Source organism: Bufo bufo, chromosome 10 (assembly GCF_905171765.1).
Source record: "Bufo bufo chromosome 10, aBufBuf1.1, whole genome shotgun sequence".
NCBI classification, from domain to species: Eukaryota; Metazoa; Chordata; class Amphibia; order Anura; family Bufonidae; genus Bufo; species Bufo bufo.
Window position 1 is genome coordinate 138,217,139 of NC_053398.1, and position 20,434 is coordinate 138,237,572.

At 44.9% G+C, this 20,434-nt stretch overlaps 1 protein-coding gene across 2 annotated transcripts in view; it reads right to left on the bottom strand.

Annotated features, from left to right (window-relative positions):
• Positions 1 to 229: 229 nt before the first annotated feature.
• Positions 230 to 20,434, bottom strand: part of PEPD (peptidase D) — a 245,917-nt gene continuing 225,712 nt past the window's right edge. For both annotated transcript variants that reach the window (XM_040410510.1, XM_040410509.1), the window contains 3 exons: positions 15,923 to 16,107; positions 12,014 to 12,205; positions 230 to 718 (listed from right to left, as the gene is read on the bottom strand). In XM_040410510.1, coding sequence (XP_040266444.1) covers positions 566 to 718; positions 12,014 to 12,205; positions 15,923 to 16,107 — 530 coding nt within the window. In that variant the 3' untranslated portion in view covers positions 230 to 565. The remainder of the gene's footprint in view (positions 719 to 12,013; positions 12,206 to 15,922; positions 16,108 to 20,434) is intronic.

Sequence of the window (20,434 nt, forward strand, 5' to 3'; positions counted from 1 at the left end):
GCGTTAATAATTCTGGGTGGAGTTGTTCTGTATGTTGTTTGGCCGTCAACATTGCAGCAGTGAATGCCGCAGAGATTGGGGTTAAATCTTGTGTCCTGTGTCATGTCCAAAAAACATTATGGCTCCACATCAGTCCTGGAACGTACAGCGGGGAAGTCAGATCTGTCAAGAGCACATTTTTCTATTACTCCTTCTCCAAGGTAATAGACACAAGCTGAAAATGACTCGAGCCCCCTGTATATGTTGTATTGTTTAAATGCGTTTATTTGGTAACAGATATGTTAATAGATCGGAAAAGCAATAACACAGATGAACTGCCAAGATTCCCAAACTGTTCCGCCAAGAAAACTGCGTCCACTTAGTGAACACTGAGGGTCGTTGTATTTCATTTTATTGACTCTTCATTCTTCTCAAAAGGAAAATTCTTAGGAACAGGGTTGGGATTGGTTCTTATTTCTTTGCGATTTGTTTAATAGGAAATTATTTGGATTTTACAGTATAGAAAACTGATTAAAAAAAAAGGCACAAGGAATAAACCGGGCGCAAGGGGTTTCCAGAAAAGCACTCACAGCGCGTGGCTGACGACCACCTTACTGAAACTTTTGCCCTGTTCCTTCGAGTCTGCCATGAAAGCTTCAATCTCCTCCACGGTACGAGGAACGCAGGTCAGTAATTCCATACCATTAGCGGTGACGGCGATATCATCTTCTATGCGCACCTAAAAAAAAAAAAAAGTGCATATTGTACATTACTGATGAAACAAGTACTTATACTCCCCTCGTCCGTCTCTGGCCCCCATTATTATTGGTGTGATGCTATTATGGATGTTGTTGCACTGGAGCATAAACATTAGCGGGACTGAATTAAGTTTATTATTTGGGGGCTTCAATGGTTTTTCGGAAATCCCACATTTTGATGTTTTCTCAAAACCTGCAGGTCTGGTTCTCTTAAAGACAGTTGTTTTCTAGCAAGAACTACAAATGTCACAAGTTACCTGCTGTACAATCTCAACAAATATGTTTTCAATTACATAGTTCAGCTTGATGACATTACTGTGACTGCAACTTCTAATAATCCGACCTCCTGTGTCGCTGCATCTACTGCCGTCCTCCGAGGGGGGCCGACTTCTGCTTCAACCATTATAGCCACACTCCTGCCAGGTCTGTTTCAGTAACTGATTGTGCTCCCCATGAAATAACAATTCTAGTGCATTTTATTACGTAGCTCTGCATTGTACTGTTACTCTATTATTCCTCCCGAGCGTTTATGAATAAATTGACAACCGAGTGTTACCATTTCCCTTGTCAGAAGGGTTTGTACCCGCACAGTCTGGTTCTGTCAGTACTGACTGGACAGTGGGACTGAGTAATGGAAACACCCTCAACCGGTAACAACCAGTTCCCAATTTATTCCTACTTTTTCTAGGAGGCATAAGAGAGTAACGACACAGCACAGAGAAAATGCTCCCAAATTGTTGTATCCCCATAAGTATTTACTAAAACAGAAATTTCTGGGGAGGTGAGCAGTCCTTTTTGAAAGACTGTCATATATCTTACTATGGCATATGGATGTCATAGAGTGGTCTCCAATTTGAGGACTCCTCTCCAGAAGCCAAAGTAGAAAGCCATGAAGTAAGGCTGGCAATAGACGAGATAACTGCTGGCTTCATGATCTCCCCCCCCCCCCCATACACATCCAACATATTCTGCACTGGGAGGAAATAAAGAAGGGGGTCGCTCTGAAGGATTGGGCGTGTTGAGGTCCAACAAGACCGATGGTCATCTCTCCCCGAAACCTACTGGGCATTGAGGTTCCCATACACATGGTGGGTGTATATATATATATATAAAAAATTAAATGCTTCATTTATAGTATCAAAATAAAGACAGCCACGTCAAATACCCCACACATCAAATTACTCAGTATAAACCCTCTCACAGGGCTGCCGAATACAAATACATAAATACCCCAAGGAAAACAAAAAACAAAAAAAAACAACCATTTACCATAGAGACCACAATTTGGACCATACTTCTGGCTTATTTTGGGAAGTATATCAGATTTTTTTTCGTATGCCTTCACTTTATTGATCAGGGAAAGCCAGTTATTTATGAGGAGCAGCTCTAGTCATCCACCCGTGCGCAATAATCACTCTAGCCAACATGAAGACCAAGGAAATAAGTTTTGTCTTATATGTTGAACCTTTCTCTATATCCCCTAATATGGCAACTTGGACATTAAAGGGTATTTGTACCCCATCTTATTTTTAACAGTGCCGTATACATCCTGCCAAAATGCCTGAACGTGTCTACAGTACCAGCAAAGATGCATGAAGTCGGCGAACTCGTGGCCCCCCCTAGGGCAACCCAAGATTAGACCCCCATGCATCCTTGCTATTCGGGCAGGTGATAAGTATAATCAGTGTACAAATGGAGGCATTCCGTTATTCATTCCATTATAATAGAAGTCTATGGGCTGCAAAACGGATCCGTCACGTTTCCGTTATGCAGGGAAGTCATTTTAATAACTGATAATGGCAATTTAGACCATATCGCAATTTTGTCTTTTTGATTAGCGGGTTGATATTAAATGGGACAAAACCATCTATAGAGGACGACACTCTTATCCCCAGATACTTAAAAGATTCCTGAGGCCCAAGTATTCTCAATTCCCCTACATTATCCAGCACCATTTCATCCAGGGCAGCAGGGTGGTCTTGTTCCAGTTAATATCCAACCCCAACATACCCCCGAACTCCTCCACACTATGAATGATGTTCGGGGTGTCGCCCAGGCAAAATAAAATATTTTCAGCATATAAGGACACTTTACCTACACTTCCATTTTCTCCAAAACATCTTAGGTCCCTTTCACACGAGCGAGTTTTCCGCGCGGGTGCAATGCGTGACGTGAACGCATTGCACCCGCACTGAATCCTGACCCATTCATTTCAATGGGTCTGTGTACATGAGCGTGTTTTTTCACGCATCAGTTCTGTGTTGCGTAAAAATCGCAGCATGTTCTATATTCTGCGTTTTTCACGCATAGAAGTGAATGGGGCTGCGTGAAAAACGCATTGCATTCGCAAGCAAGTGTGGGTTCGATGCGTTTTTCACTGATGGTTGCTAAGAGATGTTGTTTGTAAACATTGTTTTTTATCACGCGAGTGAAAAACGCATCAAAACGCATTGCACCCGCGCAGAAAAAAAACTGAACAACTAAACGCAACCGCAGACAAAACTGACTGAACTTGCTTGCAAAATAATGCTAGTTTCACTGAACGCACTCTGAACGCATCCGGCCCCAATCCGCAAGGCCCGTGTGAAACCAGCCTTATTGAATCATCTTGCCTGATCTTTAAAGCCAGAGGCTCTAAAAAAAGATCAAATAAAAAAGGAGATAGGGGCATCCCTGACGCATACTTCTAGTTAGTGAAACAGAAGAAGTCAGAACACCATTAACGCTAATTTGAGCGGACGGGTTTGTATATAACATACGTGTAAGGTTAATAACATAATCGCCTCTTCCAAAATACCTCATTGTAGTCCAAAGAAAACCCCACTCCATCCTGTTGACCGCCTTACTAGAAAAGAGGCATCTTATGTTATGAGTGCTCTTCCCTGGTATAAATGCACATTGGTCAGCATGTACAGTCAGGTCCATAAATATTGGGACATCAACACAATTCTAACATTTTTGGCTCTATACACCACCACAATGGATTTGAAATGAAACAAACAAGATGTGCTTTACCTGCAGACTGTCAGCTTTAATTTGAGGGGATTTACATCCAAATCAGGTGAACGGTGCAGGAATTACAACAGTTTGCATATGTGCCTCCCACTTGTTAAGGAACCAAAAGTAATGGGACATAATAATAATCATAAATCAAACTTACAGCCTGAAGTCTGGAACGCATAGACATCACCAGACGCTGGGTTGTATCCCTGGTGATGCTCTGCCAGGCCTCTACTGCAACGGTCTTCAGTTCCTGCTTGTTCTTGGGGCATTTTCCCTTCAGTTTTGTCTTCAGCAAGTGAAATGCAGCTCAATCGGATTTAGGTCAGGTGATTGACTTGGCCATTGCATAACATTCCACTTCTTTCCCTTAAAAAACTCTTTGGTTTCTTTTGCAGTATGCTTTGGGTTATTGTCAATCTGCACTGTGACGCGCTGTCCAATGAGTTCTGAAGCATTTGGCTGAATATGAGCAGATAATATTGCCCAAAACACTTTAGAATTCATCCTGCTGCTTTTGTCAGCAGTCACATCATCAATAAATACAAGAGAAGCAGTTCCATTGGCAGCCATACATGCCCACGCCATGACACTACCACCACCATGCTTCACTGATGAGGTGATATGCTTAGGATCATGAGCAGTTCCTTTCCTTCTCCATACTCTTCTCTTCCCATCACTCTGGTACAAGTTCATCTTGGTCTCATCTGTCCATAGGATGTTGTTCCAGAACTGTGAAGGCTTTTTTAGATGTCGTTTGGAAAACTCTAATCTGGCCTTCCTGTTTTTGAGGCTCACCAATGGTTTACATCTTGTGGTGAACCCTCTGTATTCACTCTGGTGAAGTCTTCTCTTGATTGTTGACTTTGACACACATACACCTACCTCCTGGAGAGTGTTCTTGGTCTGGCCAACTGTTGTGAAGGGTGTTTTCTTCACCAGGGAAAGAATTCTTCGTTCATCCACCACAGTTGTTTTCCGTGGTCTTACGGGTCTTTTAGTGTTGCTGAGCTCACCGATGCGTTCCTTCTTTTTAAGAATGTTCCAAACAGTTGTTTTGGCCATGCCTAATGTTTTTGCTATCTCTGTGATGGGTTTGTTGTGTTTTTTCAGCCTAATGATGGCTTGCTTCACTGATCGTGACAGCTCTTTGGATCTCATCTTGAGAGTTGACAGCAACAGATTCCAAATGCAAATAGCAGACTGGAAATGACCTCTGGACCTTTTATCTGCTCATTGTAACTGGGATAATGAGGGAATAACACACACCTGGCCATGGAACAGCCGAGAAGCCAATTGTCCCATTTCTTTTCGTCCCCTAACAAGCGGGAGACACATATGGAAACTGTTGTAATTCCTGCACCGTTCACCTGATTTGGATGTAAATCCCCTCAAATTAAAGCTGACAGTCTGCAGGTAAAGCACATTTTGTTAGTTTCATTTCAAATCCATTGTGGTGGTGTATAGAGCCAAAAATGTTAGAATTGTGTCGATGTCCCAATATTTATGGACCTGACTGTATAATCGACTCTACGACTTTTCTGAGTCTAAAATCATTGCTAAGGTACTGTCTATTAATGTCTGTATTGAGCATAGAAATTGGTCTGTATGCACCTACCTCCAACGGATCTTTCCCCCTTTTTTTTTTTTCAATTAACACAATAATAGCCTCCATCTTAGATCTTGGAAATCCCCCCTCCTGGATTGAGTCACGAATGACCTCCTCCAGTCAGGGCAATAATACATCATGATACCTCCTGTAAACCTCGAACGGTAACCCATCCGAGCCCGGAGAGCTATTACCGTGAAATGATTTCAAAGCATTTTCTAGTTCACTCATGGAGATCGGAGCATCCAGAGCAAGTCTCCGCTCCTCAGATAAAATTCTAATATTCTTCTATCTCTTCTACAGTTGCTTTCAGTTCTGTACAAACCTGTAAGTTCTTCTCGACTATTAACTATATTGCCCTGCAATGACCTAATTGTAAGCATGGAAGGGGCACTGCCCTGATTAACTGTGGTCGATAATAATCTGCCTGGCTTTCCTGACTCTCTAAAGGCATCATAACCAGAGATCTTTTGTTGTGCTTTTTCAAACAAAAAATCACCATACTTCCGTTGTGCATTTATCATATCTTGTCTCTTAAGATCTGTCTGGGTTTCAAATTATACTTGCTCCCTCCTATTCACCACTTCTTTAAGCTCCTTTTCTTTTAATGCAGAATCCCACCTCATGGATGCTATCCTTCTAGTTAGAATGCCCCTTATGAAGGCTTTCATTGCATCCCAAATAAAGTACATTTTTGTAGAGCCCTTATTGATTTTCCAGATATCTCCTCCTGAATAGGTCGGTGTTCTACAATAAGATTCAACCCGTGTGAGTTTATCCTCCAAACATGCTCCAACCCCTCTACTCCAGCCAAGGTCGATCTCCAACAGCACACTAATCACACTTCCTGCATATATATGGTTAATTAACGCCATGTCAATGCAGGAAATGGAGCCACCCATTCTGCTACTGCAGGAGAAAACCTTGGTGCGGCCATTTCTATGTCTCCAGATATCTACAAAACTCATTTCTCTCCAATGGAGAAGTAGAACTACAGTAATCCTTCCCCCCCTTAATACTGCTAAATCTGTCCAGTTCTATATCCATAACACAGTTAAAGTCCCCAATAATAATGGTTGTGCAACTCTCCCTCTGTCCAATAAATGCAACCAGTTTTCCCAGTATGTACGGAGAACATGGCGGAGGAATGTAAACAAATGCAAGGATACATTTTGTGCCATTTAAAATCCCGTAAAGAAAAATATATCTCCCTTCCCCAATCACATGATGTGGAAATGCACTTAAAACCAACCCTTCTGTGTATCAAAACAGAGACACCCCTTGAATAACTAGTGTAAAGTGAATGACAGCAAGAGCTCATCCAGTTCTTTTTGATACGACAAATGGTATCCTTAATCAAGTGCGTTTCCATTAAACCAACTATGCCTGGGAGATGTTTATGAATCTCTTCACTTTGTCCCCCATACCCCGTACATTCCATGCTAATATCTTAACCGACATACTGGGTCAAAAAGAGGAGAGGAGAAAAAAAAAAAAAGGAAGAAAATCCCCTCGCCCCACCAGTGCCTACTGAATCCATTACACCGACCCCCACCTCCATCCCACCATTTGTTCCCAGGCTAATCTGAACCTGTGAACTCTATTCCAGAACTAACCCCCGCCCCACCACACATCATCATGAAAAAGAATAAGACTGCGGCAAACATATGTCCTTGGGACTAATTAAGCCCCTTTCTATCCATCCATTCTGCAGCTTTCTCCGGCGTATCAAAAATACGTCATGCCGCCCCGCTCGTTCCCTCCAAAAAATGTTGGTCAATATTTAAAGCAGTTTTCCGGGAGTTAAATACTGATGTCCAGTCCTCAGGATAGGTCATCAGTGGAGGTCCGATTCTGGTGAGCGCTGAGGCTTTTTCCTAGGCCAGTGACATCGGGTCCACCAGTCACAGGGAATCTCTGCAGCCATTATATACTGTGCCTGGTAAAGTATGAAAGCGGCCTCCATTTAGAACTTCACTGATCACAGATTGATGACCTGTCCTGAGGACACATCATCAGCGTTTAGGTCATGGAAAACCTCGACTCTAATGTGTAATGTAAACGCCGCGGTATTCACTTTTTATTAGTATTCAGCTTTGTTCCAGGTCTACATTAATGTGCAGGCGTATTCCTGCGTACAGACCTGTCACATCCTGCCCTGCAATACATGACTCCCCCTCCAGGCCACGTTATTTAGTATTAATTAGTATAACTATGTTAATTGGTAGCCAAATAGTTCTTTGTGAAGAGGATTTTCTGGCAGCGGATGGCCCCTGTTACCATCAGTGAAGTGACTGCAGGGCGGGCGCCTCCTGTTTGCCTGTAGGAGGCTGCATTCTGTAGAAAAGCCAACAACTGACTGAATGCTTGACGCCTACACACGGCAGAAGCCATAACGTTAGAGGTACGAGGTCCTGTATACCTCCCCCTTCAGTCAGTTTTATTTGGAAACAGGTGAATGGATACTGGTGGGTTGGCTTCAGTATATAGGTGACGATGTAAATATACCCCAGAGCGGGCAGTGATTCGGTTACTGGGTAAAGCAATGCTTCACCTTCTCCCGGATAATTCCTCCAGCCAGGAATCTGCGTAAAGCCGGTCAGAACTTTTTACGAGATAAAATATTTACTTGGAGGTGACAACTCCCTACAACTTATTAACTTCCAAAAGATACTTTCCTAAACTAATAAACCTGCCGCCTGTAAGGAAAGGAAGTGCTTACGATGCCCGCTATGCCAAATCTTGCCAGAAAATATGCCGATGCTGGAATTCTCTATCTAATCAGCAGAGTATGGTCCTCACGGCTCTGATGAATCACATAACAGCTGCTTGTGATCGGCCCTGACCTTGTTTCACATAAAACAAGTCGCAAACCATAAAACGACTAGAGTTAAGCAAGATGTTATCAGCGTGAAGATAAGTGGACTGACGGATCAGAACCGCCCCTCCTCCGGGCGCACACACACCTTCCTTCGCGCCAATCACTAATTTATGAGCCACATTTTTGAATAAAATTCTTTTCAGTGGTAATTACCACCGTAGTGAATATAGCGATCCGTTTCCTCTCTAGGCATTATGATTACAGGTGCTCATAGAGGGCATGCCTCCATCAACAGGCACCAAGCAAAGGATAGAACAAGTAGATCGGCTCCTGTTTAAAGGGGCTGTACACAAATCATCATTAGTTTGCATATTTTAGGCAAGAAAATATAATTTGCATTAAAAAAATCCATCCAGTATTTCAGTTTTTTTTGGCTCAAATCTGCTTCAAAAACCTCAAGCAGAAAATTCAACTTTCTAATGAAGTGAACACCCATTGGTTTAAAAAAAAAATGCGTCTAAAAAGCAGCAAAAACGTGCATTTTTTCTCTCTGAAAAAAGCGCGTATTCATTTACATGCAGTGATCTCCTGCACAGTATGGGGACAAGCAATCGCTAATACCATTGCTCGTCCCCATACTGACTCAGTGTTTGCCGGCAGCAGAGGCTGTTTTTTTTTACACAGCAACGATTTGCTGCCAGTAAACGGTAATTTTTGTTTGTGCTCAAACGATCGAAATTACTCAATGAACATGCGATGAACATGCTGTGAACGCCCATTAGGGATTGTCTTTGGGATTCTCAGGTCGTGTAAACAGCCCTTTAGTAATGGTTTTTTGTGTCATCAGTCAAAATTAGTTTCAGCTGAAGTCGCACGAGACGTCGATGAATGAAGTCGGTATTCATTTCTACATCTTTAAAAAACATTAAAAATTTGGAATCCGAAGTCTGATTTGGTACCAGCTGGTACCTCTGCACCAATCCCGACTTCAGATTGCGAATTTGAAATGTTTTTAAAGATGAAGAAATGAATACAGAATTCATTCACCGAAGTCTCAGGTGACTAAGGCTAAAACGAATTTTGCCTCCATGGAGCCAATACATTTTAATGCTGTACGGAGACAGGTCCCAAGTGTTAAAACATGTTCTGGTGTTCGCTCAACACTATTCATAATAAAGGAAATCCATGACGCTCACCGTTACTAGTAGCAGATATTCCTATTTTCATTGCTTCACTGCAGTTAATACTCAGGGGACAGTAGGCCGGCAGGCCTGAGTGCTGCAAGGCCGCGGCCCTGGTGACAAGTGGGGGCGGCCGGCGGCAGGGCTCATCTCCATAGTCATCTGTATCGCCGTCCTCAGGAAAGCGATACAGATGTCTATGCTGCGGCAGGGGAGGGAGAGGTGTGTCCCCTCCTGTTCCTCTGATAGGCTGCCGGCCTAGTGCTGGCAGCCTATCAGAGGCCGGTGCAGGCAGCGCGATGACGTCATCGCGCCGCCTGAGCCGTATAGCGAGGGACACGGGCCGGAAGAGGCCTGCATCGCATCGTTGGAGGTAAGTATAAGTGTTTTTTTTTATATAGGTACAATACTGGCACATGATAAGAGGGGACTACTGGGCTGGCACATGATAAGGGGGGACTACTGAGCTGGCACATGATAAGGGGGGCTACTGGCACATGATAGGGGGGGGCTACTGGCACATGATAGGGGGGGCTACTGGCACATGATAGGGGGGGGGCACTCTGGCTACTGGCACATGATATGGGGGAGCTCTTATTACTGGGAAGGGGTATTTTATATTGGCACATTATGGGAACATTAGCTCAACTGGGGGCATTACAAAGGGGTATGTTTTGCACATTATAAGGAGAATTATTACTACTGGGGGGGCATTATGGTGGGCTTTATTACTCCCCCATGGTATGACCCCCTAGTAGCAGCACCAGCCTCTCCCTGCTCTGCTATCCCTCTGCCCCTTCTCCAAATCCTTATTATGAAATCTTTCTCATTAGGATAAAGCAGAACATCAGCTCCGCCGAGCCCCCGGCCAAGTGTTGAAGTGGCGTCCGAGATCCCCAAGGGCCAAGCCAAGTAACTGTAAGTTTTTATGTGAAATATGGTTATGTTTGTAGTTGATCTTTATTATCGATTTTACATTGCAGATTTTTTATTTTTTTGCAGCATATGGGTAAGATTTTATAAATAGTTTTATTATTTGGTCGAAAGGCTCATTGGGGGGGGATTGTAACAGGACTGCCGTAGAATATCTAAAATAGCTGGTCAAGGAAAATGTTCCATGCAACAATCATTAAATAGGTGGCCAACAAAAAAGGGGCGGGTCAAAGGGCGTGGTAAAACACTGTCTGAGCATGCTGAGAGTTGTAGTTTTGCAACAGTTGGAGGCATCCTGGTTGGGAAAACACTGTGATAATATGAACAATGGGGGTTCTACAAAAGAGCTATTGTGGGGCAAAGTTCATATTCGTGTTTTAAAATGAATGCTTTCTACTATTATAAACAAGTAAATAATGACGCAATGCTGTGGGGCTGGTGTGCAACTTTTTCCAGGGCTGGTTTTTATCCCCAGTCCGGCCCTGTAAGTCTCCATGTGTTTGTCTCCCTGGTATTATTTGCAATGAAGCTACTGTTAATGGTGGTTGCCATGGACTTGCTTACTGTTAATGGTGGTTGCCATGGACTTGCTTACTGTTAATGGTTATTTATGTATGAGTACAGCACATAAATGATGTATGTGTATTCATGTGGTCTCTTCGTACATACGTGTTGTGACGACACACGTCTGCAGTTCCCAGATGAGTAGGGAACCTTTTGTTAAAAACTTGAATTCCACCCCTGGTCGTACTGCTCAAGCTATGGTCGGCGGTCACAGAAAAGTCTCTTTTGTTAATCTGTGAAAGTAATAGAACACAGGACCAGAGATGCCATTTAGGCCTCATGCACACGGCTGTTGTGTGGACAATTGCGGTCCCCAATGCACGGGCAACATCTGCGCAGCGGGCCGGACCCATTCAACTTGAATGGGTCCGTGGTATGTCATATTTATTTGCGGTGCGGTACCACGGAAAGAAACACCACGGAAGCACTCCGTAGTGCTTCCGGTGTTCCGTATCTCCGGAATGGCGGACCCATTCAAGTGAATGGGCCCGCATCCGTGATGCGGGGTGCACACGGCCAGTGGCCGTGGATTGCTGACCCGCTGTTTGCGGGCCACAATACGGCCACCCAACAGCCGTGTGCATGAGGCCTAAGGGTCCATTCACATGTCTGTACTGTATTGTGGATCCTCAATACACCCGGCCGGCACCCCCATAGAACTGCCTATTCTTGTCTGCAATTACGGACAAGAATAGGACATGCTCTATTTTCTTGCGGAGCTGCGGACCGGACTGGCTGAAGAAGCCTTTCCTTCTGACCCCTCTCATGTACATGTCACTATGGGCTTGTTAATAAAGACCAGGCAATCGATATCAGTTCTTTGAAGGGTCTGTGGTGCTAGGGCGAGTGCGGCAGCCATAGTATACCAAGCACAGCGCTGGAGATTGTGTAGTGGCTGTACTTGGTATTGCAGCTTAACCTAATCACTTAAATGTGACTGATGGACGTAAGGGCACAGGAAGAGGCTGCAGCACTCCTCTGTCTGCCATGGCCCCTTTAAACAGCTGATAGTCTGGGATTCCAGTAGTCGGACCACAGCAATTAGAGGACAGCTCAATATTTAACTCTCGGAAAACATCTAAGATTGGTAACCCTCTTGATATGTTTACTTATGCATTTGGCAAGACCTGAAGATAACAAAGAAGATCATGTACTTGTGGGCACTCACCCCGCCAAATCCCCTGAAGCGCTGGAGAATCTGACTGTTGATGAAACAGGACTGTGCAGGGTTAGCCAGTGCCTGGTCCAGGACGTGGTCAATGAAGTAGATCCCCGGCTCTATGGTGAGGACCATCCTCTCCTGCAGAGTCCGGGCAGTGCGGAGACTTTTCAGACCAGGCAAATCAATGCGATCTACACCCTGAAAAGAAAGTAGATTATAATTATTAAGATACACTCTCAGAGGGTAACCCCCCCCCCTCCCCAACAAATTATAGGCCTGAGCTTCAGACCCCTCACCTATACGCAGTAGTCTAAAGTTGTTCAAAGTGGATGATTTCAACCAAAACCATTATTCATTGGGTGAACAACAAACTATCGTTTTAGCCGACCAATGACAGACCATTATCGTCTGAAAAAAAGTCGGCCACGATTAATATTTTCGCTCTCTTTCATTGAACGTGTATGGGCAGTGTGAACAACTAAAACGTACATGGCCGTGCCTGCAAATAGATCGTCCATCATCAACCAACTTCTATCTAATGTGTATGGCCACCTTTATACAACAGAGGTAGGTAGACATCCAGTAAGTGTCTTATTTCAGGATCAATCGCTGCCATTAGCACATGAAGCCTGTGGGAAGGGGAACAGCCTCATGGGATGAGACTAGTCCCAGAGCACCTTGTGCGACCTGTTCTTCAGTATTTGTAGTTCCAAACTTCTGGAAAGCCACAATTTGCCGCAGCTTTGTATAGGTGCTGGAGTCGGGGCGAAAAAGCCAATGTACCTATAAACCGCACATTCCTCTGAGGCTAGTTTTACACTTGCGCTAAAATCTTCCAGGAGAGGAACCACCTGCCATAGTTCATCGTATATGGCCGAACCAGATACTACCTTTCCCTGCTGCAGCCCATTGACCGTAATGGGACCGGTTGGGGATCCACCCTGTTTCCTGCAATGGTATTTGTCCGGCCGAACCCCGGCACCTGGAAACAGGTCGGATCCCCGACGGGTGCCATTATAGTAAAAGGGACCTGGCGGTGCTCCGGCCATTTCCAGCTATGCCGGATATGATAAAAGACTGTTCCTCTCCCGGAACATTTTAGTGCAAGTGTGAAACTAGCCTGAGGTCAGTGATTGGCTGCAGTGTGGAGGATAGGAGCAGCAGCACAGGGACTGAGAGGTTCGGGAGTGCTAGCGTACACTTACATATATATATTTTTTTTTAATAACTTGGACAACCCCTTTAAGGTCCGGATAGATGAAGCCCGGTTAATATGGCACGCTCCACATCCCACAGGAGAGGCCCACTGTAAACATGTTTCCTGGAAGACCAGGACAATATATAGAAGTGGACGTCAAAGCTTCTCCTGTTTCCATCGGCTCTCCAGCTTGTACTCCCACTCTAAATAAACCATGCAGCCAAATGGTCAGGTCTCCTGTCACTGAGAAGTCCTGGAATACGCAGAGCAAACTGGCTCCAAACCCTAACAAGCCAGTAAAGTATACTTTGGCCATAGGAAGAAGAACTAATCAGAGAGCGCATACACAAAACAGAGTCAGCTGCTGGACAGAGCGCTCGGTGAGGTCCCAGCCATTTCTGGGTTGACAATATTATAGAAGCTCATAGTGACAAGTGGATAGGATTCAGGGGGGGGGGGGGGGGGGGGGGGGGGGGGCTGTGGTTACATGAACTCAACTGAGGAATGCTGTTCCAAATTATTCACCTGAAATAAGTATTAATCACTCCTGATTACATGGAGAAAATTCTCATACTCACATCCTGAGCTACAGCATTATGAGGCCTCATGCACACGACCGTATGTGATTTGCGGTCCGCAAAAAATTTGGATGACGTCCGTGTGCATTCCGTATTTTGTGGAACAGAGCAGCTGGCCCCTAATAGAACAGTACTATCCTTGTCCGTAATGCGAACAATAATAGGACATATTCTATTTTTTTGCGGAACGGAAATACAAAAACGGAATGTACCTTCCGTTTTTTTTGCAGACCCACTGAAATAAATGGTTCCGTATAAGGTCCGCAAAAAAAATGGAACGAACGGACACAGAAAGAAAATACGTTCGTGTGCATGAGCCCTAAGCCAGAGCTGCATTCACAAATTCTGCTGTTTGCTATTTCTGTTGACAAGCTTGAGGACTGACAGTAACTGGAAGCCTAACGGGAAGTTCATTTTTCCTACAAGACTAATACACGGACCGATTCAGTGTCAGCACTGCAAGGGATGCTGGGAAATTACAGATTTCATTTATTTTATTTTTACTATGAAAAATCAATCCAATTGTAGTAAAAATTGTTATGATACAGACAGTGGCGTGCCTGGGGTGTTTGGCACCTGGGGCGGGTGCTTTCTCTGGCACCCCCCACCCATTACTTTAAAAAAATTGTACCCCCTCACAGTAGTATTACCCTTATTGTACAACCTTCACAGTAGTTTTGTACAGATGTGTGCCCCCTCACAGTAGTTATACCCACATTGTGCCCTCTTCACAGTAGTTATGCCCTCTCTGTGCCCCTTTCACAGTTGTAATGCCCTCTTTGAGCCCCCTTCACAGAAATAATCCCCACTGTGCCCCCTTCACAATAATAATCCCCACTGTGCCCCCTTCACAATAATAATCCCCATTGTGCCCCCTTCACAATAATAATCCCCATTGTGCCCCCTTCAAAATAATAATCCCCATTGTGCCCCTTTCAAAGTAGTAATGCCCTCTGTGCCCCTTCACAGTAATAATACCCATTGTGCCCCCTTAATAGTAGTAATGCCTACTGTGCTAGTAATGCCCTCTGTGCCCCCTCCATAGTAGAAATCCCCATTGTGCCCCCTTCACAGTAATAATGCCTATTGTGCCCCCTTAATAGTAGTAATGCCCTCTGTGCCCCTTCACAGTAATAAAGCCCATTGTGCCCCATTAATAGTAGTAATGCCCACTGTGCCCTCTCCATAGTAATGAAGCCCTCTGTATTTAAAAAAAAAACACACACACAGTAACTACTCACCCTGCCCCGTTCCTGAAGCTCATATACCTCTCTTCCCCGCCGTCACAGATCGCTCTGCAGCACTGTATGGGTGAAGCTTATGCAGATTTCCGGTCTGCAGGCTCCGCCCACACAGGCTGCCAGCGCGATCTGTGCCTGCAGGCTGAACGGTGGAGCAGGGAGAAGTCTTCCTGCTTCAACATTCTGTGTGCCGCCGGCCTGAAGGAGGAGAGGAGCGCGGGGAGCTGAGAGGTGAGTGACAGGACCCAGCTCCCTGCGCTCCAGCAAGGAGCGCTTCTATCTGAAAAGATGGAAGCGCTCATTGCTTCTGGCACCCCCCTGAGAGCCGGCACCCGGGACGTACTCCCCCCACCCCTTGGCACGCCACTGCATACAGATGTTATAATATCCGAGGGATATTCCTCCTGACCTCAATGGTGAAAGCTGACACCACTGGCAGCAGCTCATCTCTATAGAGAATAAAAGGACTGGGCATGTTGAATTCCAACAGGCCCAGACGGAATTGGGGGGGCCTGGGTGATATATATCTAATATCTATAGCACTCTTTATAGTCTAGTAACATTCAGAGCTGCATGAACAATGCTGCTAGCTGCTATTTGGCCTTGGTCATTATGATGCTGGTGGATACCACAAACAGCTTACTAAAGAACTGTACAGGTACTGACGCAGCAACGACCAGGAAACCGGCAGAGCTCTGAATGCAGCTCTGGATGTGACAGGAGAACAGGACATGATGCATTTCAAGATCAGTACAAAATCAGTATTGTAGCCACACTTTCTACTTGGTGACCGGAGGAAGGTACGCTTAGGTCCTCCGGGTACACCTGAACATAACAGATGTCTGGGAGACCACATCTTCATCATTGTGAATAAGGACAAATTGCACAGAGCACTGACCTCTGGGTAGCCTCCAACGTCATGGACATCGATTCCAAGGAAATGACCCAATCCGTGTGGCATGAAGACGGCTCCCATGTGAGCCTTGACTATGTCCTCAATATTGCCTTTCAAGATGCCAATGTTTATCAGCTCCTCCAGAATAACCCGGGTGGACAGACGATGCATATCTGGCCAGGACACATCTGCAGGGGGCGATAGAGGTAACATGTCCACGATTAGTGTTTATTCTATGACACAGAAGGTCCTGACATCTTCCCATGTGTTCCTATTATTTACTAAAACCGAAAAGTCAGCAGAGATCTCTTTGAAGGGGGTGTCTGCTTTGGAAAACCACATTTTGTCAGGAGTGTTCTCAGCGATAAGCTGATCATAGGGGGAACCCGGTATCATAGTTCCCAATGAAATCGGTGGGCTGCATGGACGTGCCAGGTGATCCCCTCTATTAGAATCCCCTAATTGATCAGATGATTAATGGGAAGATCCCACCATGATCATCTTGTTTCTTATGGAAAAGTGCATTAATTGGGTTCCCTGATTTTCTGGGGGTCTTCCGTGCAGTGACAGCCCCATGAACAGCTTATTGGATGGAGACCCTTTTAACAATATTTGAAATAAAAAAGTGTCATGAACTTTGTGCAGTTTCCATTCTCCACTTGGTCTGAAAGAACTATAATCCTACATAAGAAGAATAATGTGCAGTTTGGCTGCCGAGCCTGTAATCCATTATAGCCGCCAGCCTCTGACACACAATCTCTGCTCAGTAGGTGAAGGATTACTAAGATTTTTCTAAACTTTTCATATCTGCTTCATTAAACGGAGCACGTATCAAACCGCGGCGGCTCTATTACCTGGCTCTGCGGTACGGCTTTCTGTAGATTTGCCGACAGCTCTCTAGCCATTATCTGGGCGCCTATGACTATTGACAATTACTATGGGGAAACTGACTCTTCCTCCGACTACAGAGAGAGTGAACGGAAGAATAGGGCGACAGAGAGATACTACAATACATTGTATGTGCATTTTCTTATGCTGCTCTTTGGCCTCGATTGAAGTCAATGCGGGAAGAAAACCACAAGGGGAAAAAATCATTATGTACAAAAAAAAGTACCGTTTTCATAAAGGCATTGTAAACGTGATTAAAATAGTTCATATTCACAGTAGCGCCTTCTGCTGCGGTAAAAAAAAAACGCTGTACGTGAATGTTCCCGGAGGATTAAGCCGCTATTATTTTGTCATTTTACTATTCCCAATTACCTGCGAGGAGGAGGGAATGCTGCAGAACCTACTGGTAAGGGGACCTTTATACATGGAAGACTTCACATGTAGACAGTGCTCCATCTTATACTAAGGCTATGCATCCTTGTGTCAGAAGCAGGCGAAAAACTAAGTTCATGCTATATACACTGGATATGTCCTAAATGTCCGACAGGCGCAGGTCCTAGAGGTGGGACCTGCAACAATCCACCAGGAATGCAGAGGTGGCTCCACTTGCGCTGCCTTCTCCATACACTTCTAGGGAAATAGTAGAATTACGTGGGCTCCACTATTTGCAGAAGTCCCATGAAAGTGAATGGAGGAGGCAGAGCAAGCGGAGCCACGTCTACATTCCTGGTGGTGTGAGACAGGTCCCCGTTCTCAAGAGAGGAGTAGGTCCCAGAGGTGGACATTTTTGGTATATCCTGTGCAGATGGGAATATATAAAGACTCAACCAAGCTGTATATTGTCTGCTGGCCCATTTGGGGTAGATGCAACTTTTCGATCTCTTTTTAATCCTAGAGGCTCTGCTCTTTCTGCAACTTCAGCGCCCTCTGCATTTTGATTGACAGGACCAGGTGTTATCACGTTTCCACTACCTGGTCCTGTAAATAAAAGTGCAGAGGCTGCAGAGAGAGCAGAGCCTCTAGGTGTAATGGTAACGCCCCCGTTGCTCCTTGAGGCTCATTTGCATATATTAAAACATCATTTTTCTCAACAATGCGGACACATATGAACATGGGACCAACACAGATGCCTCATTGCCTGGTCGCATCATCGCAACCTCCTGCGCCAGGTCACGGGCGGCATGATGACATGTTCATGTGCCTATGTCAAAGTACCACTCGCAACCACCGGTGTTGGAAAGAGGCAACTCAGGCCCTCTGGCCTGCTTTGCAGACGGACACAGGTGAGTATAATGTGGGAGCGCATTTTCTAAAGGGGGGCATTATTATTATTGGGCACAATATGGAGGACATTACTATTATTGGGGGTACTGTAGGGGGCACTATTACTATTGAGGGGGATGATCTGTGTAGCACAATTATCTCTGCAGTATAGTGTTTGTGGGCATTTGAGAGCATAGCAAGCACAGTATTGGGGGTAGCAGTAGGATGATGATTTGGGGGCACCAGGAAGAGGCAGATGATGAAGAAGTGAGGAATCTAAAATGTCTGTGTGTCAAACTCTGCAGAGACGAGATGCAGCTGGAAGAAATCATCATGTGGTCCGGTGTGAATGGAGAATATAAGGAAAGAGAACGTCTGTATAAGAGGAGATATCACTGGATGTAAGAGGTATGTGGCGCTGTATGTAATATCCTCCCAGATATGTCTTTTAGGTCTCATGCACACGACTGTATTTTCAGTCCACATCCAATCCCCAGTTTTTGCGGATCGAATGCAGACTCATTCACTTCTAAATCCCTGTGCCCGGCCTCATTACATGGTGTGGGACGGTGGGATCACAAGGAGACATTACTGTAATGTATTGGGGCAACACAGAGAGATTTTACTGTATAAGCCCCATAGATTATAATGTCTCCTTGTTACCCCCATACCATATAATGTCTTCTTGTCCACATACAATAATGCCTCCCTGTGGCCCCCATACTATAAGTTTACCCTTTAAACAGTATGTCGTCTCTTTGTGGCCCACCGCCCCATAGAGTATAATGTCTTCTTGTTGTCCCCATACAATAATGCCTCCCTGTGGCCCCCATACTATAAGTTTACCCTTTAAACAGTATAATGTCTCTTTGTGGCCCACCGCCCCATAGAGTATAATGTCTTCTTGTTGTCCCCATACAATAATGCCTCCCTGTGGCCCCCATACTATAAGTTTAGCCCCCATACAGTATAATGTCTCTTTGTGGCCCACCGCCCCATAGAGTATAATGTCTTCTTGTGGTTCCAAGTGTTTTCTGCTTCTCAATAGGTATTTATCGCAATATATATCGTTATTGCGATAAATTTCTTAATATCGTTACCATGGGAATATTTTTGATACCACATAACCCTAGTTGACACTGACCACAGTATCGAAGAGGGTTATACTTTGGGATTGGAGTTATCTCCAATCCACAGTGAAAGCATTGTACCAGCTGTATAATGCCGGCGCGGCTCCTGGACCCTGGCATAAGAACACTATAACAGTACATCGTTGAGGGCTATCTACCTACATGCAATGACATACTATTAGCCCAGGGCTACACTGCAATGTGTCGCAGGACATCCTTAGAGCCTAAGTGACTTGGCTGTAAATATACAACTAAACTGAGGAAAGGTTACCGTCGGATGTGATTGCACTGCTGTCTATGATCGCAAAGTCCCGCACAACTTTCGACCAAGAATCCAACAACATTAGATTTTCTTCGACTGTCGCGTTGCAGTCACATCACGGCCCCATTGACAGTCATTATATGCGACATCTCCATGTTGCCACGTAGCCCCAGCCTTACTGCACTGACCGGGTGGGGGTTATTGCATCAATAACAGATATTGACTCCACAGCCAACTGCTAATTATTTTTTTTTAAAGCAGCTCTGTCACTCTTCCAATTATTCTGTAGCTGGTAAGTCAATAAAGGGGCCCCTTCAGCTAGCTGATCATGGGGCCACTGATCACATAGGGCACTTCTAGCACTAAATGTAAAGGGTATGGATGGGAAAATAGCTCTGCATGTGACGGAGCTGCAGATGTGAACACCGCCTCACCGGGCACAGCGCTGTACATTTTCTAGTGGTTGAGCCTGGTACTGCAGATCTGTGCAGCTCAGACACAACCACCACAACATCCATGGCGCTGGTCCTGGTAAACAATGAAGGGGCCCCCTCCATCAGCTTCAGGGGGTGCTGGGACTTGAACTCTCAATGATACAATATTGATGCGCTATCCTAAGGATCCCAGGTAAGCCTATATATTTGACAAAGAAGAAAGAGGGCTACTTTTACAAATTCTCTGGCACGTAAATACAGTAAGTAGTCAGATGGGGGCCACTAAAATGCAACCCTCATCACTATTCAGAACGAAGGGGCCACGGTGCCCATAAACCCCTGTGGCCGCCTGAGATTTGGAATTTGTGAAGGGAAGGATGAGATCTGCACACCCTCGGAAGGTAGGTGCTCATAGAAGACAATAGTCTATCCGATATGTAGGTAGATCTACGGCACACCAAAATATTTTTTCAATGCTGTTTTAATCAGTATTCTTATGAGATTTGGAATTGTGAAGTCTTTGACGAGTGCCTTTATT